The sequence below is a fragment of the Meleagris gallopavo genome, chromosome 2 (assembly GCF_905368555.1).
Source record: "Meleagris gallopavo chromosome 2, MGAL_WU_HG_1.1, whole genome shotgun sequence".
Taxonomy (NCBI): domain Eukaryota; kingdom Metazoa; phylum Chordata; class Aves; order Galliformes; family Phasianidae; genus Meleagris; species Meleagris gallopavo.
In genome coordinates, this window is record NC_139405.1 from 53,262,559 (window position 1) to 53,286,932 (window position 24,374).

The window sequence follows — 24,374 nt, forward strand, 5'->3', positions numbered from 1 at the left end:
CAGGAGAGTGATAGCAGTACTGCAGTAGGACACAAGAGTATACCTTTTATAGGGCAGATAGTACAAAGATTAAGGGCAGAGGAAAGGGAACAATAGTTTAAGGCTGGATTTTAGTTTTCCACAAATGGAAATCAAAAAAGAATTTACAGTGTTGTTTTTGTTTGTTTATTTGTTTTTCTCATTAGAACTGAATGCCTAATTTCAAAGTATTTAAAGATTAAACAGAGAGTGCGACAATGTGGTTCTCGCATCACTATGAATTCACCATGGTGATGCCAAGAACTCACTGCCCCAAACACACTCTGTTCTGCTCCCACAACCAGGCAAGGCAGGGGCACTGGGCTCCACACAGCAACTAGGGCTGTAACAGCAGTAACACAGAAATGAGGGCAGTCCTCAGTGCTCCAAGATGGGCACAAACTTCCTTTTAAAGGAACTTACTTTACAGTATGGAGTCTTGAAATGGGAGAGATTGAGGCACCTACTGGAAAAAAAAGGCCACATTATGGGGCCAGGTCTAAAGAAAGAGCTGGGGCTGTAGCCTTGTGATAATAGTCTGGGTGATGCTGATGGCTTGAGACTGTCAGACTGTGCCTGCCCAGCTGAGGAGATGAAGAAGAGCAGACTCTTGAGACAGAGCCCATATTGCCTTAAGGTAATAGAGTCTAGAGTCAGAACAAGAGTGGCAGTGTTGCAGGCAGCTCAGTGGTACAGCACAGCATCGGGCACAGAGGGGTCTTGTTTCCCTGGCACAGGGACTCCAAGGAGCCTCGTGGGGCACACTCTAGCTCCCACAGACAGATATCTTTTGGCTTGTTCTTCAAAGCAGAAGAGGTCAAGATAAATATTCTGCCATGCATCAAGAGGCTTCTTGGTTTTTGGTATCCTTACCCATGAATTTTTGCATTCTGCACGTGCTCTTTATAATTATTCAACTCAGAAGGAAGGATGAGCAGGATGCAAGATTCTCTGTGTAACACATTCCCTTTTCTTAAATACATATATATATTTGCATGATTACTACTCTCAAGATATCTAATTTCACTGAGTTGTTCAGTGTGACTTTTCTGCAAGACATCCTTTTTTCATTCAGCTGGATTTACTACTTCATTGAGCTTTAAATCACAGCAATGACATTATGCTATGACACTGTTTGGTCCATTAAAACAAAAAAAATATTCTTGAGGAAGGATGTTTCAAAGCCATAGAAATAAGATTCCAGACATACAAGTTTAGTTTCTCAGTCTGCCTTTGACTTCTTGAAGTGAGGGCACATTATTGCTCTTCTCCCTGCTCAGGGCTGCGCCTATGCCATGGAGAAAAAAGAGCCACGAGCAGCTTTAAAACAGCATATGAGAGATAAAACAAAGTTCTGATTTAACTAAATCTATGAAGGAACTTAAGTTTTTGTGTTCAATTTTGACACCAAGTTTTGAAGCAGGAATCCCCTAGAATCCCCTACCCCTGAGCCATTGCCCAGTTCCCTCTATAATTCCACCTCTTCTGAGTGGAAGCCCTTCTGGAGTCACACTTCATTCTATTCTGTTTGTGAGCACACACACATGTTCTTGTTTAAAGTGCAGAGCACAAACAGGATTTTGGAGTGATTTCTGCTCATTATTGTATCATTAGCAGATGGCTCCAACAGTTTTCCTCCTGTCATCCAAGGCATTGTCATCTCTATAACATCCTGGCAGCAAAAGGACAAATGTCCTCTACCTTGAGCAGCAGTTATTCAAGATCAGTCTTGTGATTTGCATGCTAAGTAGAGCTGGGGCACTTGGTATTCAACTTGCTTTAAGAATAGGACCTGAATCAACACGCTTTCTGTCACATTTATGATATAAATTATACCTCATTCGAGTCAGCAAAAGCTTTATTCAGATGTATTTACAGAAAATATGCATATGCAGTGTTATCAGAGACTGTTATGTAAATGAATAGCTGAAATAGTCGAAACCTTATTAGAGTGTGCCATTTGCATGCTGTGGAGAGATTTCTTAAAATGGTTCTGGCATGATTTGTAACAACAGTAGATATGATACCAGCCATTTTGTATGAGGATTGCATTCTCCATCAGGGCAGGCTGCCCTGGAAGTAAACAAGCGGGAAATAAAATTGTCCATACTTCGTGATTGAAAGCAATGAATCTAAATTATTTCCCCATTCTCTTCCATAAATAAAACGAAATCCAAAACAGAATTGCAATAACTGGTGAAAACATAATCCATCACTCTTTCTCCAAGCCAGGTTCTGATTCTCTGCTTGATTCTTTGAGAGCCAGCCCACGATCTTTCCTTGATTCTACCCATTCCAATATCTGTCAGTTAGAAGGTAAGGGAAGGAAACTTGAGGACTGCAAAGGGATTCTACAGAAAATGATCCCTCTTGAAAAGTGAAAATCTCAAATTCCATAAACTTGATACGAGGATTTCTAGTTAAAAGGATGCGTTTTAAAAGAGTGAATTTTAAATTAAATCAAAAAGAAATTTGATAAAAGGGCTTTCGACGACTTGCACTAAATACCTTATTCCAAAGCAAAAGCTGTGCTGCAGTTTCATCAATTAAGGCATGCATGAACATCCCCTTTCCAGGGATCGCTTTGATCTGAAACTCTGCTTTACATCCATCTTTATACATGCAAATTCTTAGTTCTGTAATTTTTTCAAGACCACTGTATAATTTGCTCTGTAAATTTAGCATCATGCCTAATGTTGGAGCACATGAAAGCAAGAAAATCTCTGAAGAGGAATACAAACACAGATAATCCTTCAAAGGGTAGCCTTGTGCTACTCTGAAACAGTTCGTTTTGGAACCCCTTTTATTATGCATCTTACTTACCCTGTCTTCTCTCCCATTTGACTACAGGAAGAAACAATTCAGCGGGCACGGGAGGAAGATGAGAAGAGGAAAGAAATAACAAATCATTTCCAGGGCACGCTGAGTGAAATCCAGGCTCAGATTGAGCAGCAAAGTGAGAGGAACATGAAGCTCTGCCAGGAGAACACAGAGCTGGCAGAAAAGCTGAAAAGCATTATTGACCAGTACGAGCTGCGGGAAGAGGTGAGCATTGCAATGCCCACGGGGACCAGCAGCAAACCCAGCTCCATAGAGGGAAGTGGAAAGCATTCTGAACATGTTGTCCCCACTGACTATCATTTGGGGATCTATGGGTTGCTTCTGCTGTGCTTTGCTGTCCAGTTGGGGCTCTACATGCAACAAGCCAGCAGGATCCCACATGGAAAATGTGGGTGAAAAGCTGACCTGATGGCACCCTGCATGCAGTGCTCTTGGCAGCTCTAATGGTGGTGGGGAAAGGGACCGAGGTTCCCATGCAGCAAGATGGCAAGCTGCCTGCTAATCTCTACCCCCGTTCACTCACTACTCCACCCAAATCCCAAAGGACTCCAGAGTGCTCACTGAGCACCTTCCAGTTCTATCTTTTTGGACAGCCCAGCCCACTGCCAAATGTACTTCTGATCCCCTCAGACACAGGTTGGTGAGGTGACCCTTCCCCAGAAACAAAGCTAATAATGAGGGTAAAGCAGGCCTTTTGCATTGGAATAGACTCTTCTTTCCAGGAATGACGTTTACAGTAAAATCAAGTAGATAATAGATGAATTGAAAATTACATCTTTAAATATAAACATTAGAGCAGTTCAGAAAATTCCCAAGCTCCCATTTCTGTGGTGATTTTATGACAAACTCTAGCACATATTGCAGTGGGTCTTTTTATTGTTTCCAAACGTGCTTATTGTGTGGCTCAGTGCAACCAGATAACATTATCATACTGAATAAAACATGAGTAACCTGTCCTCACAATTTGGAATGCCCGATACAACACACTAATTTCTAAATCTGTTGCATCTTGTATGAAATCTTGCGCTGAATGAAAGGAATGTGCATTCCTGTCTTGTGGTTTCTATGAAAGGAAAATGTAAAGCAAAAGGATGTGCTCAGAATATTGAGCTCTATCTAAATGCAGCAGCAATGAAGGGTGCAATCAGCAAGACTCACCTCCTGAAAGTCACCGTGGAGCCAGAAGTTTTACAGGCCATAGGAGACCTCTGGCACATCTGTCCCACATCCCCTCTCATTTACCCAAGCACTCCAAGCCCACATTATCTATGTGAAGCCAGATCAGATGGGGTGTACTAGACATATATATACAGTAGGAGCTGCACACACACTGAGTACTCAAGGTGCAGTCTGTCATCACACATTTACCCACGGTGGCTTAGAACCACAGGCCACGTAGGAGCTCCAAAAAAAGTGCATCCCCCACGTTTGTAATTGATGGGCAGTTTTATGATCTACAATTATATTGGATTATACAGATGACTTTATATACGTATTGTGGAGCTGGAAAAGATGCTAAAGGTTTGTTGTTGGTAGGGTTTTTTTGTTTTGTTTTGTTACACATTAAAATAGATGATGTAAACACATTTCCTTTCCCATGCAAATTCTGGCACAGTTTGTTCTTATCAGCACCATGGCTTTTTTGTAACTGCAGTGGGTTGGGAAACTTCCTGTTTTGCAATATTTTTGTCTTATATGTGTCCCGGTAGATAGCTGTGCATGCATGAGCATGAAGGTCTGTGTACATAACTAAACCTGCACATTCAGCAGAATTTATTCTCTTGCAGCACCTTGACAAAATATTTAAGCACAGAGAACTTCAACAGAAATTGGTCGATGCCAAGTTGGAGCAGTCTCAGGAAATGATGAAGGAAGCAGAGGAGCGACATCAGAAGGAAAAGGAATATGTACTTATCAAGCTAATCTATCTGTCTTTTACCTAACTTAAGGACAAGATGAGAGCTGCATAATATTTCAGTAATATATTGGTTATTCTGGTCCAAGCCACGACACAGAAGCAGAGCAGCATAAGAGAAGGATTTATTACTTCTGCCAGTGCTTGATGCAAAGCAGTAGCATCTGAAAGGCTACTTTCAGGAGCATTTATAGATTTTGAAGATTGTGAGCATTAGGTTACAGCACAGACTCCTCCAGCAAACTCACCACTATTGCTCTGCTGATTTGTCACGATGTATCAGATGATGCCATCAGTTTTTTTAAAGGCTCTGATATTTGATTCTCCATCTCTTTACGTGGTAAATGATCACATTTAAACAAGCAGGGAGGGGAACAAGGTCTTGTGATTGAATCTGTTGAAGGCCAATATATCCCCAGGCTCAGAGTCTCCCCAGTCATCCTTCCGTGCGTCCAGTTTTATAAACGGAGGAGACCAGGAGCTGCTGCAGTCAAGTCCACCTTTCGGGCGGTCCTGTGTGAAACCAGGAGTTGGACACGATGATCCTTGTGGGTCCCTTCCAATTCTAGATATATATTCTGTGATTCTCTTCTGCAGAGCCTCCCTCTTCATGTTGGTTCAAAATGTACTTCCTCAGGCTGCCTAGCATTTTCACAACTACCTAGCATCTACCAACATTCTCCACTGGCACACAGATCCTTTTCTCAGCAGTGGCTGCAGCCAAGGCCAAGGCTATGTATAGGGAAGTTCCAGACTCTCAACAGCTGAAAGAAAGCTGTAGTCCCTAGCAGTCCTCTGACGAGCTTAGGAGTTGCATCAGAAAACTCTGAGAGGATTATTATTCCATCCCCATGTCTGGAAAGAGTTGTATTAGCCTCAGCATAGCCTAAATATCACAAGATCTACCTGAAAAGACCTACCTGATTATCCAGTCCAAATGTCCACCTACCACCAGTATTTTCCCACTAGACCATGTCCCTCAATACAACATCTAAACGTGTCTTGAACACCTCCAAGGATGGTGACTGTGGATGGAACTATGGGATAGTGTACAAAGGAAACACAGCAAACACCTCTCACCAAAAATTGTTCATAAAAGCATTTATCCTCTTTCTTTGCATTGGCATTGTGGCTGGGACACCCACTCCCACTTAATCACAGAGGTTGGAAAGTACCTCTGGAGATCACCTGGACCAAAACCCTGACAAAACAAGTTCCCTAAAGAAGATTACAAATCTTTTCTGCTAGCTAAAAACTGAGGGGGAAGAGCAGCTGGGACTTCTCCGAGTGCACATCTGCATGTCTCTGTATGACAGTGCATGGTCTGGCTGTGCCTGCCCTTTCACTGTGGGATCTGTGTAAAGCCAAAACCCCAAGTTTTATTCACAGCAGTAGAAACTCAGCAGATTTAGCAGATTCAAAGTCCAGGAAACATTCCCCATCAATCCCTTACAACAAAAATAAAATTTGGGCTTATTTTACTGCTGCCACTGTGGGTCTTCTTACCAAGTGCAAGATTTCAAACACTGAAAAAAACAAAAAAATATAAAAGGCAGGGCACTAGCTCTGTAGAAAACTCACATATAGCCATGTATCAGTGACTCTTTTTCCTCTGCTCGGAGAGTCTTAGTCTTGGGGTTGTGTGCTACTGCGACTGGCCCAGTTTGTAGCCAAAGTTTCTCATTACAATTTATTCAGCACAGATATGTATAGTTCAGTTTTCTCATTTCTTATAAAGAAACGAAAGTCATCTCCATCTACATACATACAGGAGTGGGAGATTTCCTTTCTGGCTTTGCTGAACGTATGACTAGTATCTATGAAATAGCAGATTCAAAAACAAGCTACAAAGCCTTTAAGCTGTGGGTGTATAATGAGACGCACTGTATTCAAAGATTTTTTTCACACTATTGAAGCGAATGCTCAGAAAGACTTAACTTAGAGGGAGTCAGGTGATATATTAGTAACATCACTTTGGAGCAAGGTAGCTTTAGCTGGAGAATATAAGTGATTAGCCAAAAGCCATGCAATGATTCAAGGCATAAACAGCACATCCCAATTCATCACAGTCAGCCCCGCACCCAGAGCTGGCCTAAACTAGTCTCCCACCTCACTCATAATGTCAAGCTCTTATTCCCACCCACTCAGATATTGTGTGAGAGTATGTGTGTGTGTGTATATACGTATACACACACACACACACACACACACACACACACACACATATCTCAAGATGTTTTTGACAGAGTCCTTTCATTTAGGGTTACCTCTCATTAGCTCAATTGCACACAGTCAGAGCCCTACACATTTCAGCATTCTGTCCATACGAATTCTCTGCATACAAATAATTTACATCCTTGTGCATGAGTTTTGCTGCAGGACTTTTCAGATGTCTTTAAATGAAAATTTCTATATTCTTTATCTATTTCATTACTCCTTGGAGGCTCACTTTGATGTTTTCCTATACAGTTCTTCCATACAAGAATCTTTGCTCCTATACAAAATTTCTTTACCTCATTTAGGAAGAGATGTCCTCTCCTGAAGAGCCTGCAAACTACAGCTCAATAGGCAGAATCTCTTACAAAATTGTCTTATTGCTTGCACAATTCACTCTACACATACAACAAGAATGTGGTCCCCTGTGCAAGTAGCAATCATCCATACTGCGTAGCAGCATGATGACCCCCAAAGGGTCAGCCTGATCTAAGGATGCAGTTTTACTATCATCCCATAACTGCTCAGCACTATTTGTGACTCCCCCAACATACCATATGTTTTAGCACTCATAAAGCAAATTCTGAACTGTAGTTAATTGCAGTTTAAAGCCTCTGTGACTTTCAAGTGTGTGACTGAAAGGTAATGATCAGATGTCTACATAATTGGAATATGCAAAGTAAGGCAGCAAAAAAGAGAGAAACCTAATTTTTACAAAGCCATTCCCTAGATCTATGTCATTAAATGGGAATGACTGTTCTTGTTCCTTTAGCCATGAGCATGATATGACTGCCTGGGCCTCCAGCAGCTATCATAGCTCTAATTATATTGTATAACATCACCACACTTCACTGAAGTGCTGTTTTGTAAACACCACATTCAGTATTTATTAGTTTCATTATACTACAGGCTCCTTGTTACTACTTCATAGCCAATTAATAAATGTACTGGTTCTCCTGATGCAGTTTCTCTCAGCCTGGTGTTTGCAGATGACCCCAGTTAATTTGGGCAAACCTCTCTGAGGCTTGCTTCCCTTACAGAATAGTTTATTAACTCTTAGATTTTTCAATGGCTACAGAAGTGATATGGATCAATAGTACAGAACAATTTCATTAGCTGGCAAAAGAAGTGACTTTTCGTCACTTCTCTGCCTATCTTACATCTTTCGTACTGTAGCAGAAGACATGACAGTGCAGGTGTGACCTCTTCATTACGTCAGACATCCTGGAAAAGAAGGTAACCCTAGACAAGATTTAAGGAGTACAGATAAAAGCCCAGTTCTTGGAAGTAATGACTGGCCTGGGGTTGAGTAGCTCTGGATGTTTTCAAATAACTTTTCATTAAATCATTTGATTCAGCCACCCTTCAAATCCGCAAAATAAAATAAATCACCAAGTAGAAATCAAATCATTCGCATCCAGGAAACTGTAGATGTGAATAATTCAGTGGATTTTGCATCAAAGGGTCAAATGGGTGGAAGAACTGTTTTTCTAGTTTATATATAAATATATATACGCATAAGTGAGAAAGTGAATAAGATTTATTGTATATAAATATATATATATATGCGTATATATATTTATATACAATAAATCTTATTCACTTTCTTTGCGACAAATAGCTGGAGATTGAGAGAATTCATTATATTGTTCAATCAGCATTTGTAAGGTGTATCCTCTTCCCTTTTGCCAGGTGGCATTAAAGTAGTTTGAATGTGTTATTTCTACCTAAATGTTTAGAATCAAAGTTTTTACTATAATCAAATACTTTTTCTACATGTAGTTCTACTCACCTTTCACTTCCAATACAACTGGGTTCTACTGACTTATACAGTACTTTTCTGAAAATACTTCGGAGTCCAGCTTTGCCATTTCAAATGGTACAACTTAGTCCAACAGAAGAAAATCCGTGGCAGACTAAATTATTTATATCTTTTATCATCATTTTTCAAGTTACCACTTGCATTTTTTTCCTGAAATACCTTTGGCCTAACCAGTAAAAGTAACTCTTGATACATGTTTGGCAAACAACAGATATTTCTTTAACGCTTCAATAAATATTTCATTTCCTGCTTTCAGATCAAACCAATTGCTAGACTATTACTAAGCACTTTGAAAGTGCTGATTTCAAACTGCACTCTGTAGCAGTCTGTGCATCTCTTTCCTACAATTCCCTACCCTCAGCTGATCCTCCAGTGTGCAGCCCACATGTCCAAATGTCATTTTGCTAATAGCCTGAAAAAGGGATAACATCTTCCCAGGAGCAGCCAGGGATGAAACTGCAATCAAGCTGTTCCTGGGCTGCCTTCTTGATCTGAGTGAGGCATTTATCACCCTGAGCTGGGTGTTTCTTCTGATGGCAAGTCAGTGCAAAAGGAGCTCTAAGACAACAAGACACCAGAGCCTGTTTTTGTCTGACACTTATTATGCATTCCCTTCCTGGAAGCTTGCAGACTTTTTTTTTTTTTTTTTAACACAAGTCTGACTGTGAACACATCTGTGGCTAAGTACTGATCATTAATGCAAAAGAAAACATACAGTTCACAGGAAATCAGGAATTTAATCTGAGCTGCATTGAAATGACAGTACCAGAAGGTGCTGTAACCGTTCTCCACAGGTTACATAAAGATATGGTTAAATATCACACTTCTTAGAGCATACTATACTGCACGTTTCATTCTAAACAGATTTTGAACTAATATTCAAGTATCCTTCTCCTTAGGATAGCAATAAATATTCTATCTTGCCTAACTTCTCCAGCTACATTTATATGAGAGTTAAATCACTGCTTACTAAGTCAGCAGCAACAAAAGCATATGAAGCTGGAGGTTGAGGGTTTCCAGCTGATAAAACAGGATCTAACAATTTTCTCTCTGTTGCTCAAAACACAGCTCCTGAATCAAGCTGCAGAATGGAAGCTACAGGCCAAAATGTTAAAGGAACAGGAGACAGTCCTGCAGGCACAGGTGACGTAGGAGAGGTGATTGCATGGTGTGTCTTTGCTTGCCCACTTTTAGCCCATTACACATATTTCAGGTAAAGTATTCAAACTACTTTTTGTGAATCCTTCCTAGCTTCGCTCTTCATCACACAAACTACTGTGAAGCCAACACAGTTCCCATACTGCACATCACACTGTGATATTTATGAGTGTCTACAGTGCTAAACCACAAAACAGTATGAGTGTCTTGGCTTGATTAATTAGCAGAAATATCCTGCATGCATGCCTCTAATCCAGCAAAGTGCTGAGGTACAGATGAAACACATGCACCAAACTGGAACTGATGTGCTATGCAGTTTTCTAGTCTGGGGTGTAACAACAGAGCTTTTATCAACTTTATCTTGATTTTTGCCAACTGAAGGCTTACACAAGGGACCTCTAGGTATTAAAGTTAGATTCTGAAATATTCTATAAAATAAAATGATTTCCCCAATTATATTAAAAGTCATACTGTAGCAAAAGACAGTAAAAGCAAGAAACAGGCAATGGATAAAAAAGTTACCTCCTACGCTTTAAAACAATGCAATAATCGACCTTAAATGCAAGTGAGAAATCTAAATGATATGACAGACTTTCACATCAAAAAGAGACAGCATCAGTAGATTTTTCTACACTTAAAAACTAGTCATTAGTAAAACTAGTAAATTTATCTTCTTCTACTTGTCTGTGAGAATGGTCCCTCCCCACAGAATTTTATGGTATTTAGTCCTGCAGCCATTCAGCTCCTCACCCATCAGCAGCGATATTAAGTGCCCTTGCTTATGGCTTGGCATACTACTAAGTTGTTCCAGTTCTGCTCTTGCAGACGATCCAACTCCTATCTGTTGAGCAGTCAAGAAGGGCTGGAGTTAAAATAACATGGTAAGAGAGCTGCTGTCCTTCACATGTTTTTTCAAAGACTGAGATAAGCAAGTAGCACACTAAAGAACGTCACATGAACTGCTCTGGATTCTTGTTTCACAGGTTCTGTGATCAAACCTCAAAGGCCTCCAGCTGAGTTAATCCCAAATGCAGGTCAATTTTCTGAGTGGTTTTAGTTACACTTTTATGTTCAGCTAGGAAGAGTTTTGTATGCAGGCGGACCTCTATAGCCAGTGTAATGAAAGTGAAGGTACTGATAAGAACCAGAATATATTAAGCACACATTTGAAATGGAAAAAAATGCTTTTAGAGAAAATCCAGTCAAACAAGCTTGCAAAGGCACTGATAATACAGGTGCCCCTGCAGACTTGCTTAGATTAAAATTAAGGGGTTCATGTGCTGAAGTGAAACATGCAGTTAGGTGTTCTTCTCAAGTACCTACACAGCAGCCTCCACTTGCAATTGCTGAGAATAATAATAATAATTAGTACTGTTTCCAGCATGGTAGCATTGATGGATCTCCCTCATGGACCAGATGCCACCGTGCAAGCACAAAACAGAAAGAGCATAAAAAATTCCCTGATGCATGAAATAACCAATAAATAATTGCAGAAGGACAACTGCATGGATATTATGAGAACATACTGGTCAGTGAAACAAGGAGGAACCATAATATAGTTCTTAACCAGAAGGCAGTTGACATGCGGACACAGACCCAAGTTGCTGGAGTTCCAGGAACATTTGGACAGCACTCTCAGACATAGGGTTTGGATTTTGGGTGGTGCTGTATGCAGCCAGGGGTTGGGCTCCGTGATCCTTATGGGACCCTTCCAATATTCTATGATTGTAAGACAAGGTCCCTGCCCAGGCTCTCATGCCAGCCCCCTCAGCTCGCAGCAGATGGCTCTATAGAGCCATCAAGTTGACTGAAAAAGCCCACATGGCATCAGGGTCCCATCTATATGGTGGCACTTTGGCTGCTAAAGTAAAGCTTTCCAAGTTTCTGTTTGTGTATGAGTCACAGCCCTGGCTGCTGCCTAACATAAATACAGAGGCGTATGCTGTTTGTCAACGAGCTCCAATATCAGCAGCCCAGAGCTCTGCAGGGATTAACCTGCCATGCATTTACCAGCTTGGCAGGGAAGGGCTGCAACCAGTGGTGTGTTCACAGCCACCAAGGCCCTAACTGCTTCATTTAAACTTAGCTTGGGCAAATCCATACTACACTGCAATTATGGCAATGACATATTCCCAGAGGCACCATAACAGCTAATCAGAATAAAAATAAATCATAATATAACTATATCCAATTTGAAAATCAGGATTAAACCTACCCCATTATTAGTGACATTTTTACATCCTCTTTTCCTCAGTGCAGTGTCAGGGGAGATGTGCACTGGCAGGCACCATGAGAAATAAAAGCTCCTGGTTAATCATTTTTTCAGCTCCACACAGGTGTGGGAGAGGGCAGCTGGTCTCGTCAGCTGTTCGGAGCTTCTAACTCTTCTGCACCCACCATACAGCCTGCCAATTGCTCTAACGAGCTATCAGGCTGGGCTGATGAACTGTCAACCCACGTCAGTGTTGTTGGGGTGCCCAGGGACCAGAAAACATCTGAGATTATTTCAGAACAGCTGATATCTGTACTTTATAGAGAGAGCATCCTTCATGGTTTTGGAGCTTTGGAAGCACTTTCCCCACCTGGGATGGGGAGGAAATAAATAAATAAATAAATAAATAAATAAAAGGAAAAGGAGAAACTGAGGGAATTTGATATAAAAACCAAACCTTAGATCTTTAGAACAGATTTTTTAAAAACATTCACATATTTTGTATGGAAAAACAAGGAAAAATGGCTTACCAACAAAGTGCAGCCACAGATGAATATTCATGTGACTACCAGAAGTAAACTGATAGCAAAATACAGACCCTCCCTAGTCTTAAATGCTGGCACACTGCAAAAGATCTTTTTCCTGTTCCTCACGAAATGAAGTGAAGCTGGCAGAAGAGGATGCCAGGAGATTATTTTCTTTGTCTTTGCTGGCCTTGTCTCCAGCTATAGAACACACAGGCTGCAAAACAGAGCTGACAAAGTGCCCACTCAACTCTCTTAAGCTACAGCATGGGGATGCATGCAGGTTGGCCTCATGCAGAGTCTGGGCTCTGCTCAACAGCAGGGCTGCCCCCATGTCAAATAACACAGGGGAAGAGTAGAGATGCTCCTATTCAGTGGTGGCATAAAGTGAAGCATGGAGTGTTGCCTGATGCTATGGACCCGAGCCACAGGGCTGGGATTGCAATGATAGGAGAGGGGAAGTGGTTACAGTATGATGTGATGATCGTAGAGTCATAGAATTAGTAAGATTGGAAAAGACCTCTAAAATCATCTAGACCGACTGTCAACTCATCACCACCATGCCCACTAAGCCATGTCTCTCAGTGCCACATCCACATGTCTCTTGAACACCTCCAGAGTTTTCACAATGCCTCTTCCCCAGGTCTCTCAGACTTCAGAAGCAGGGTAATCAGGGAAACACCTAGCTCTTATCCTGGCTTGCTGGGTATCTGATAAGCCAGGTAAACAGCTGGATGAATCAAGGCTTAGTGCTAGCTCAGACACAGTTCTGAGTCTTACCTAGAAGCTGACCCCATTGCCCAGTCCTACCCTGCATCAGTGGTCATACCAACTCAGGATAGTCCCTGCCACGCTCCAGTAGTTCAGTGCACTAACAGAGATGGCTCACTTAACCCATTACCACTTTCTGTTCCATAGGTCACCCTAAAGAAGTCAGCCTCTATTGTATACAGAGCTTGTGAAGAAAGCAGAGGGCTGGAAATCCAGTCAGATTTTAATGCTGTCCTCCTGAAGCCTCTATGGAGTTACTTAGGGAAATGTTTCCACTAATCTTCCACTTCTAGAGAATTCTTTCATTTCTGGGCAACCAGCACAGAGCTGCAGCATTCATGAACTCAGCATCCATAATTCCCAGATTTTTTTAAAAGTCACTAGCCCAGGTCTTTCTATTCTTCATTTTATCTTTCTGCAACAGACAAATGATAATAGTTTGCTATCTTAAAAATATACACAGAATTTTAGGTCACTTATGTTGGTGCTTCATAGTATCCAAACACATGTCCAAAAAAAACCCCAACCTATTGTATTATCTTCTACTAAAGTAAGATATTATCATTCAGTTCACTGCTCTGGAAACTCTGAAATCATTGTTTTTCTTTTTCTTGTTAATGTAGATCACTCTCTACTCTGAAAGATTTGAAGAATTTCAGAAAACACTGACAAAAAGCAATGAAGTATTTGCTACCTTCAAACAAGAGATGGAGAAAGTAAGTAGCAGCTTATATCTGAACTCTGTTCTTGACACTCTTTCATTTTGATATGTCACACTGCAGTAATTTTATTTGGGATTAGGACATTTCTGCATATTTTGGAGAACAGTTATGACTACAGACAAAGAGTAGTAAAAGGCTGAGTAAAAGGGCTGTCCCAATTCCATCTGCAGTGAGGGATTGCTGTTGTGATTCAGCTTTTCTTCTTGATTTTATAGATGACAAAGAAAATGAAGAAGTTGGAAAAGGATACTGCTACATGGAAATCCAGGTTTGAGAACTGTAACAGAGCATTACTGGACATGATTGAAGAGGTGAGTGGGCTTTTTGATGCACCCCTTTCACCACATAACAGTTTAAGTGGGATGCAATGAACTGAATATGTCAAAAGTAAAAAATATATATATGTTGAACCTAAGGGTCATTTTTTTCAAGTTACTTTGGTTATTGGATCTTTTAAAAGAAAAAAAAGACAAACATCACAAATATCACAACTATTGGGACTTTTAGATTATGTTGAAATATTCATTATGTCCACAGCAAACTGAACTATGTAACTGTGAATTTTAAGTGCTCTAAAAATGTATGATAGCGAATGCTCTCACAGAGAAGCAAATTGCCATTAGTTCACTTCAAGATGCTTTCTTTCTGCCTAAGAGCATTTACTCAGAGAGTAAATGTGCTGTAGCGAATGAATTTTAAATTCACTCCTTTTGTTAGCTTCTTCTGCAGGCAAACTCTAAGAGCCAAAAACAAGCACTGTGTCTCACTATAGTTTTAACCACGCTATCAGAGAAGCAGTGCAGAGGAAATTAGTAAGCATGTTGGAACTCATTCAGATAAGATAAGAGCCTGCCTGAAGTTTCAGCCCAGACTTACAGTGAACTTGGACTGGGTCTTTCTGGCTAGTTTTGTAGTTCTGTCCATTTCTATGGACTTTGATATTTCTTGATTCCTCACTGTGTGTAGAAGCAAGAAAATGTTCAAAGTCAGGCAGCTCTCACAGAATCTAGAAGGAAAGTTTAAAAAAAAAACAAAACACGTAACACAGATTCCCTCTCCCCCCTAAAAAAAAAAAACACACAAAAAATAATAATAATAATAAAAAAAACCCCACACACTCAGCCTCACCGAAACTGAGGTTCAGGTGGGATTTTGGATCCATTTCTGTATAAAGATACAGTATGTTCTTCTATCTCTACAGATTGTTGACAGGTGTTCCTGCAAATATTTCTTGGTGAAATCTTTATGGCCAATGTTAATGCAATACAGAAACAAGGGCAAATTTCCTCTTGCAGCCTCAGTACCAAAGATCATGGTAATTGCAGACCAGTTTGAGAAAGCCAGAACCTTGCAGAGTCCTGTGAGGACTGCCTAGATCTCCAATTGTTTCCTAATTGCTAATTCCACAAATGAACTGCATGCACACAAATTCAGTCCATGCCTTTGTCTAATGTCTCTGACCACAGAAAGCCATGAGGACCAAGGAATATGAGTGCTTTGTGCTGAAAATCCAGAGGCTAGAGAACCTTTGCCGAGCTCTGCAGGAAGAGAGGAATGAACTGTACAGAAAAATAAAACAAGCACAGCTCCCTGAAGAGGTGAATGGAAATGATATCTTAGAAGAAGATGACGACGCCAATACAAACCCTTCCTCCAGTGAGCAGGCAAGCATTGAGCTATGTGCTGCTGACAAGAACATGCTGCAGGAGCTAGCTGAAGCTTTCAGGGTGTCCCACACAGCAGAGGAGACCCTTCCAAGCAACAGCAGCAATCCAGAGACGCGCGATGTTCAAATGTGTAAAGCCATCTCTGTGCCAGAACTCCCCTGTCATCTCACCTCACAGTCAGAGGCTGGGAACCACTGTGAGCAGTTCAGCATGAGCACATCAGGACCCCCTGAACACATGCCAGCATCCTCTGAAAATACAACAACACCCATCGAGAGCATGCCAAAGCCCACCGAAAGCATGCCCGTGCCCCCAGAAATGGTGCCAACACCTACAGAAAGTGTGCCAATACCTACAGAAGGTGTGCCAACATCTCCCAGTATCATGCCAGCAATCTCTGAAGGTGTGCCAACACCCATGCAAAACACATCTGCTCCCCTTGGAAATATGCCAGCATCCACCAAAAGCACACCAAAAGCTGTAGAACATGTGGATGATACAGCAGAGCTGTTTGTCCAAGATCAGCCTGCAGACCAAAAAGGGGATACAGATATGGAAGCAGTAGATTGAAGACAAAGAAGAGTTCAGGCACATATTAAACAAACCACAGTTCTACTTTGTTTCTCAAATTTGTTTGTTTAAAGAAAAAAAGTGAGTGCTAAAACACAATCATACATACCTGTAGATAAACATAATGCACTTCTCTTTCATATCACTATCCAGTTTTACTCAGTCTGCATGTTTTGCTGTCCTTCATCTGATTAAAGCATAATATTTTCTTAATGATAGGAAAGTTCAACAAAATTACAGTATCTTTTTTCCCAGTCATGAGTCATCTCCTTCGACAAAATAATTTTGAAATGCTGAAGTTACGTGTTTCAAAAGTCATTGCTATTTTCATACATATACTTAAAGTCTTATAATTAATTATACCTGTTTGATATATTGCACAAAAGATGGTCTACTTGGAAATGCAGAGATCTCAATAAATGAGGAGAAAGGAATCTGTGATTATAAAGTAAAATAGTGAAATCATCAATGTGGTCAGCCATATCCAAAGTGAGCTGTAATAACAAAAGGTGATGTTTCTAAGAGTAAACTTCCACTGAGCACTGTGTGGACTGAATACCCACCAATTTCTAGCCTTACTCTGAATCCGTCTTTTCTGCTTTGTACGTGACAAGAGGTTTTGTTTTCAACAAAACAATGGAAGAAGGGAGATCTTTTCTAGATTCCTCATAAAATGAATGAAAAGAACATTAACTCCTAAGCCGATGGTAATTCCCAAAGAAGGGATCACAAACTTCCTTCTGCATCTAAAATAAGACTGATTGTTTGTCATACCATTTGGGATCATTATTTCAATAGAGAGACTTCTGCCTGCCAGCCAGCAAATGAGCTCAGAAGCCTGGAAGTTCAGAAGCTGGGTGCAGATTCCAGCACTTAAGCAAAAGGCAGAGACTACACCAGGAGATATCTCTGTGATGATGCTTCAGGATGGTGCGATCCCTCCCAGGCACAGCCACATGAACCTCTGTTTACAAGGAGAGTAAGATGGCCCTAGGGAAGAATGCTGAAACAAAAATCCTGTTGGCACATTTCCTGTTTTTCATCTCCTTCCTCTGAATGCAGTCTAGGTCTTATGGATTGTGATCTGAATAGCTTAAGAATCTGAAAAGGGCAGTAACATGAGAGATACAGATGCTGGAATGCTAAACATTACAATCAAACAAGCCCATGGCTAGAGACAACTCGCAAGCAGCCCCTAAGGAGAATCTGATCATTTAAGCCAAAATTGAAATACAGTTGAATTAAGAGAAAAGATGCCACCTTTGGCAGAATGTGGTCACACATTCTTTCCTGCATGTCACCCTCCAAAAGGGAGGTTTGAATCTTTGCTTCCTGCTAGCATGTCAGGAATCTGGCTGAGTGCATCTGCATCTGCGCTGCTCATTCAGCTATTGAGAGCGAACTCAAATATACAGAGCACAATTTGCAAACGTTGGTTGTTCTAATATAGATCAACAAGTAGCTATTAGATTCCAAAGGTAGATACCTTATATTAAGCTGACAGGACTTATTTCATGCCTTTAATCACCTGAAAGTGGATCATTTAAGTCTTAAACTCCTTTTATAAGTAATAGAGATAATAGGCGTTTCTTGAGGACAAGTCATCCCCTGGTAAAACAGACATCCCAGATTGAAGAAAATGTCTTTCTCTTCACTGATTCTGAATCAGCCCAAGATAACCATCTTAAATTTAAAATGACAAATATTAGGTTTCTATATTAGTTAGGTAAGAGGAATCCCACAACACACTCAAAATCAAGGTCCTAAGCAAGTCAACTAAGACACTCTGAAAACAAAGACATTTATGTGCCCATGAAAATGTTAGCTGATAACAAAATTTTATCCTAAGAAAACAAGCTGCATTCACTTGATTTACTTTTAGTTTCTATTGCCTTGAGTCTGTAGAAATCTGGTTTCCTTAACAAGCTTTGTTTTTTTTTTTTTTTTTTTTAAGAGTGGCTTTAACATTAATGTAATTTATATACCTTTTCTTTTTCTTTTCTTTCTTGATCTCATTTGATTCTGTTGTCAGTTTTGGAATTTCCTGCATGTAACCAACTCTTATTTTTTTAAAGTAGGCCTTTAGAATACCTTTAATTGCTGTAGTTGTCACATACAGTTCAATATTCAATTACATAATAATAATGATTGACATGTCCTTGTAACTTGGTTCCATTTTGCATAAACATTATGGTCACGTCTTCAGTTACATAATAGTTGCCTCATACCTTCCAACTTCAGCAGGGAGACAAGGATCCTACAGATAAAAAGTTTCTACATAGTTATGATTGATTCCTACAGCCTCGTTCCTCATGAATAATTACACAACCTCCAGGGAAAGATCACTCCCACTCTATTTCTCCTTCCTCATTTTGGCCTTCATTAATTTTTGCATCTAAAACCGCACTCACATTCTTGCAATTCTCATTACTCTAAGAACGTCTACCCACATGCCTGTTCCTTCTGCTCTTCCATGCTCTCTACCAACTTGCACTTCGTCTCAGCAGTTTCTTCCTCATTCTCAATGCTTACGTAAAACGCTGAAAGCTTTTAGTATGGGACTTGGCCTCATAGTTTGCAAGAGTGTTTGCAAGAGATGGAAGAACAAAAGCATAGGGAAGATTCTGGCTGGTCCCAGGCTGGATGGAGCATTTACAGTCACATCATGGGGTGGCTTACATGTAACCTCATGGCCTATAGGAGGCAGTACCCTCAACAGAGGCAGAAAATCTAGAAAATTTAGTTGTGTACCCATTCACCATCCACAATATCAGACTGGCAATTTAAGCTGACATTACTATTCCCGTGTTATTTAGTTTTCCCTCATTCATCTTCACCATAAGCTGCTGGCCTCCTCTTGCTGTCTTCCAGTAATGCCCTATGCAAAACTGCCTCTGTACATAGCAGTATCCTCATGAAAAGCCTTTGGGAATACAGTTTGCACAATCTGAGACACTTGCCTCAGTTACCTCTCAAGAGGCAGAAACCCAGAACCCTTCTGTGGTCACTGAAATGCAGTAAGCAGCAGAGATGCATGCTACTTCCCTACAGTTCATCCTTACTACCATTCTCTTCCTGACATTGCCAGTCTCATCAATCTGTCTGCTGTGGTTGCTCCTTCAGCCTTGCTTATATTTCATATACTTTTTTCCCATATCGTCAGGCACAGATCTGGGGGGAGGAAAGGTAGTAATGGTAGCTGTATCTTTGTGTATCCTTATTAAAACCAAATCACAGAATCACAGAATCACAGAATTGTAGGGGTTGGAAGGGACCTCTAGAGATCATCGAGACCAACCCCCCTGCCAAAGCAGGTTCCCTACACCAGGTCGCACAGGTAGGCGTCCAGGCGAGACTTGAATATCTCCAGAGAAGGAGACTCCACAACCTCCCTGGGCAGCCTGTTCCAGTGCTCCGTCACCCTCACCGTGAAGAAGTTCTTACGCACATTCGTGCGAAACTTCCTGTGCTGCAGCTTATGTCCGTTTCCCCTCGTCCTGTCTCCACGTACCACTGAAAAGAGACTGGCCTCACCACTATGGCCGCCACACCTCAGATATTTATAAACCTGGATCAGGTCCCCTCTCAGTCTTCTTTTCTCAAGGCTAAACAGACCCAGTTTACTTAGCCTTTCTTCATAGGGGAGATGCTCCAGGCCCTTCACCATCTTTGTGGCCCTCCGCTGGACTCTTTCCAAGAGATCCCTGTCTTTTTTGTACTGGGGAGCCCAGAACTGGACACAGTACTCCAGATGAGGCCTTACCAGGGCAGAGTAGAGGGGGAAGATCACCTCCCTCGACCTGCTGGACACGCTCTTCTTAATGCACCCCAGAATGCCATTGGCCTTTTTGGCCACGAGGGCACACTGCTGGCTCATGGCCAACCTGTCGTCCACCAGGACGCCCAGGTCCCTCTCTGCAGAGCTCCTCTCCAGCAGCTCATCCCCCAGCCTGTATTGGTGCATGCAATTATTCCTCCCTAGGTGTAAGACCCTACACTTGCTTGTGTTGAACCTCATCTGGTTTCTTACTGCCCAGCTCTCCAGCCTGTCCAGGTCTCGCTGAATGGCAGCACAGCCTTCAGGCGTGTCAGCCAATCCTCCCAACTTCGTATCATCAGCAAACTCATTGCTGTACTGCTGCTAAACCAGTAACAGCCTTTGATTTGCAAAAGCTGCAAACGAAGAAACAAAGTACGTGTTTTCCTGTTCTGCATGTCTGATCTTAGTCAACTCAAATATTTAGCAACTCCCCTGCTGAACATGTAAAACAATCTTTTTCAGCAACCCATAATTTATCCACATCTGAGAGGATTTTCAGGATCACAGCTAAAATCACATCTATGACACTATCATGACACTCTCACCTAATTTCTGAGGCAAACCACATCTTGCCATCTTGATACATCTTGTTGGTGCGAGATTGGTAGGAAACGTTAAAGCCCAGAAAAAAATAGATTTTAGCTGTGGTCAGTGAAAAAGCTGATCTGTTTCAGCTTAACTTTTCCCACAAAAACTGAAAAGAGTTAGAAACAGGCACACAAATACATAATCCAGATGACAGAACTTCAGCAACAGAACAGCACAAAATAAGGACTCATATAATATGGTGAAGCATTTTTATAAGCTTTACTGTTAAAGTCAGCTTTAAGTTCTCTTTATCAATCAGACTGTAACCAACCATGGATGACACTCTCACCAGCTCTCTTTGCTATGAACAGAGTTGTACTTATCAGTATGGAACTGAGACTTCTTTATTGGGGAATTACAGTAGGACTTGCTTCTCTCCTGGGCCCACAAGATATCCCTGCATTGCCATTCCCAATAACCTTCAACCATCAGCTGTGCTTAGCCAAAGGGCAATCACAAAGAGCAGACAAAGCATGAAGGAGGGCAGGAAAGGGCGTGAGAAGTGGCATTTGCAGTGTTTGTGAACTCCCATCAACTGCTGGCACTAACACCACTTTACAGTGCTGTCTTTCCTACTGAGAAAAGGCTTTCCACATCCCTTTCAAAGATGAAGCAGGAGACATCAGTTGTGACCCCGCTGGCTCACAGCTTCACTTGGATGACAGCTGTGGCTGCCCAGCAGCCCCAGCCACTCATGGCACTTGACCCAATACGATGTGTCAAATTGTCATTGCTGGTAGGCTGCAGATGACCAAGCGTGGCATAGGCCAGCTTGTTCCAGAGGCACTGTGAAACATGGCAGCAAGTCTTGCACTTCAGCACCCAGCAAAAGGGAAAAAAAAGAGACGAGGAGGGAGAGGCTTAATTGTGTGTCTGTCTCTGACAAAATTACTAGGATTCACCTTCAAGGTGCAGGTGAAGCACTTGCAATCCAGCTTGAAAGAAGGGCAGCTTATATGCATTGATTAGCAAAACACATAGCATACAATTCTTTTTACCTCAGAGGATCCTAAAATGCTTTTCAAGCTGTAAGTATTGAGGAATGACTTCACTCCAGCCTGGTGGGCCACCTGCTCTGCTGTAAGGCAGCAGCAATGCATAGCAGAAAAATACTGAGATGAGCAGAGGCTTTCACCAGATACAAATCTTTAGAGCAGAATCCAACCTCTACATGTCTGGTAATAAAAAGAAACCTTTTCAATGACTAGTTTATTGCCTATTTTCTGTATTTTGCCCTGATAATTCTGGCACTGCCATCAGCAGAAAATAAAGGTCAAACTCTCTGTGGGTGTAAATCAGAGGAGGTCATCTGGAGCCAGTTGAGCTACACATATTAACATCAAATGAGAATCCACTCCAAGGGGCTGAATTACTGTGCCATTAGCAAGTTCTCTCTTCCTGTGCAACAAACATTATACCCAGCCGATACTTCAGGAGTCCTAAGAGAGGCAGAACGGATTCACTCAATTAGACTTTGGCCAACACATTACACTTAATAAACCCACTTCTAGGAAGTGTGCCAAGAAGCAATTTTTATTGACCACAAATGGCCACAGCCTCAGCCTTGCAGTTTATCCACACACCAAGCGCTGCCACGTTCCCACTAACATCCTCTCCTCAAAGATGATCAAGGACACGTCACAATTTCTTGAACCACTTTGCCCACTTCCTACAGCTCTTTGCTCTTTCTCACACTTCTCCCATCTGATGACTACACTAAAGCCATTCAGTTCACTGCAGCTTGCTGGAGATGCCTTGTTAAAAATAGAACAAAATATGATGAGTTTTAGGTTTCATTTCACACCAAATCTAGGTCATATCTGACAAGATGGTTGGAGCTTGCAGTTGTCACAGCTCACATCACCATGAAAAGGGAAGTCCTGTCCCAGCACTGTGCTACAGCTCCACATTACTGAAACAAAAGCAACCACATTTTTTTTCCAGCGCAGTTGCCATACTGGCTTACAATAGGGCTAGAGTGCTAGCACTTCACAAAGTTAGCAAACTGAGAGGAGCCAAAAGCTTTCGAGCATCCATGTGCCCCTGCACACCAGTAGCTGTTCATGAATCACTCACCCGCAAATCACTTCCAGTTTGTGAAGCCAGCACTTTTCTAGACCAAAAAGAGTTACCTCAAATGAAAGCTGCAGCAATGACTGCCTTCACAGCCCATAGGAAAAGGTTGTACAATAGCTTTTTTAAAAATCAGCTCTTGTTGAGATTCATCAGTTTTCTGGAATTTCTCTTTTCTCTGTCAGTGTGGTCCCTGTGTCCTACAGCAAACACCAGAAAGTTTCATCCTACTAACTGCCAGGTAGTTCAGTTTCTGAGAAAGCTGCAAGTTGAATACCTACAACATTACAGCAATTGTACAGAGAAAAAAACTTAAGTCCCAGTGGGAGAGTCAAGTTGTGCTAATCACACTTGCTGCTATCTCTTCTCTGGGGTTGCCATCCCCTTCCACAGAGCTTAAAATGCAATGTTAGCATTAGCAGCAGCATGACTTATAGCTTCCTGCCCCATTCAAGGCATCACTCCTGTCACTGCACTGCACTCCCTGCCCTCCACAGCGTGATGCTGTGCTATAACTAGGTCACTCAAATAATCTGGAAAAAGAAAAATCATTCTCCATATAAAGAACAACTATTTTTTTTTTTTAACTCAGACCATTGCAATGATCCTTTAAATAAATAAATAAATAAATAAATAAATAATCTCATGAAACTACGACCTTAATTCCAGTCACAATAAGAGCTAATTGAACTTCATAAATTATTTGCTTGTAAAGCAAAGGAGGCAAATGCACACAGATGTGCATTCTTTGGCTGTTAACTACAGAGCATAATGCTGTTCTCAGGGTCAACGCCAGCATTTCCACTGATTATTTTGCAGAGATCTCCTCTACTTGGGAACTGAAAACTGAACTTGAAGAGGGAAATTTGTATTTCAAGTACTGATCTCACTTTGTACAGAAGGAAGATACAATAAGCATTTCACTATGATAACAACCAACTCCACAGTTTCGATTACACTGTGCATTAAATCTGGTAAAGGAAATAAAAGCTTTGATACAGAAACCTTTAGTTCTCATATTTGAGAACAGATCACAGGCCAGCAGCATGGTGATTGCTTCATGGATCTCCTCTGTATACCTAATCATTCTGGTACATCCTAGCTGGCAGATTATCCCAGCTGAATGTACTGAGTTTCTTTTTTTCTTTATCATACTACAAATGTTATTTAATCAATATCTGTAGGCTACAGAATACAAAAGACTCACCTTCCTCTTGCTTTAGAGGCTGAATGAAATGAAAAAGAAGCACTTGTTTCAAAGAAAAGGACACCCAAACACATACACACAAAGGAAGAAAAAAACAAAACCAATGTGATTCATGAAATCTTTATTAGCAAAAGTCTTTTACTGTGGGTAGTGGGTTGGTAATCCTCTGAAACCAGGATTATGCCTGAATTACCTCAAATGGAGACCATTTTGGCTTTAAACTTTTGTTGCCAAACTACTGCTAGACCACCA

The 24,374-nt window shown here is 41.2% G+C and overlaps 1 protein-coding gene across 2 annotated transcripts in view; it reads left to right on the top strand.

Moving 5' to 3' along the window:
* The window catches only part of TXLNB (taxilin beta), a 40,162-nt gene extending 16,688 nt beyond the window's left edge, over positions 1-23,474 (top strand). Inside the window, exons 5-10 of one of the 2 annotated variants that reach the window (XM_003204163.5) lie at positions 2,869-3,063; positions 4,647-4,766; positions 9,879-9,953; positions 14,099-14,191; positions 14,413-14,508; positions 15,664-23,473. In XM_003204163.5, the coding sequence (XP_003204211.1) occupies positions 2,869-3,063; positions 4,647-4,766; positions 9,879-9,953; positions 14,099-14,191; positions 14,413-14,508; positions 15,664-16,434 (1,350 nt within the window). In that variant the 3' untranslated portion in view covers positions 16,435-23,473. Of the gene's footprint in view, positions 1-2,868; positions 3,064-4,646; positions 4,767-9,878; positions 9,954-14,098; positions 14,192-14,412; positions 14,509-15,663 lie in introns of both variants that reach the window. The other variant, XM_085217173.1, reaches the window with a different exon arrangement.
* Positions 23,475-24,374: the final 900 nt, after the last annotated feature.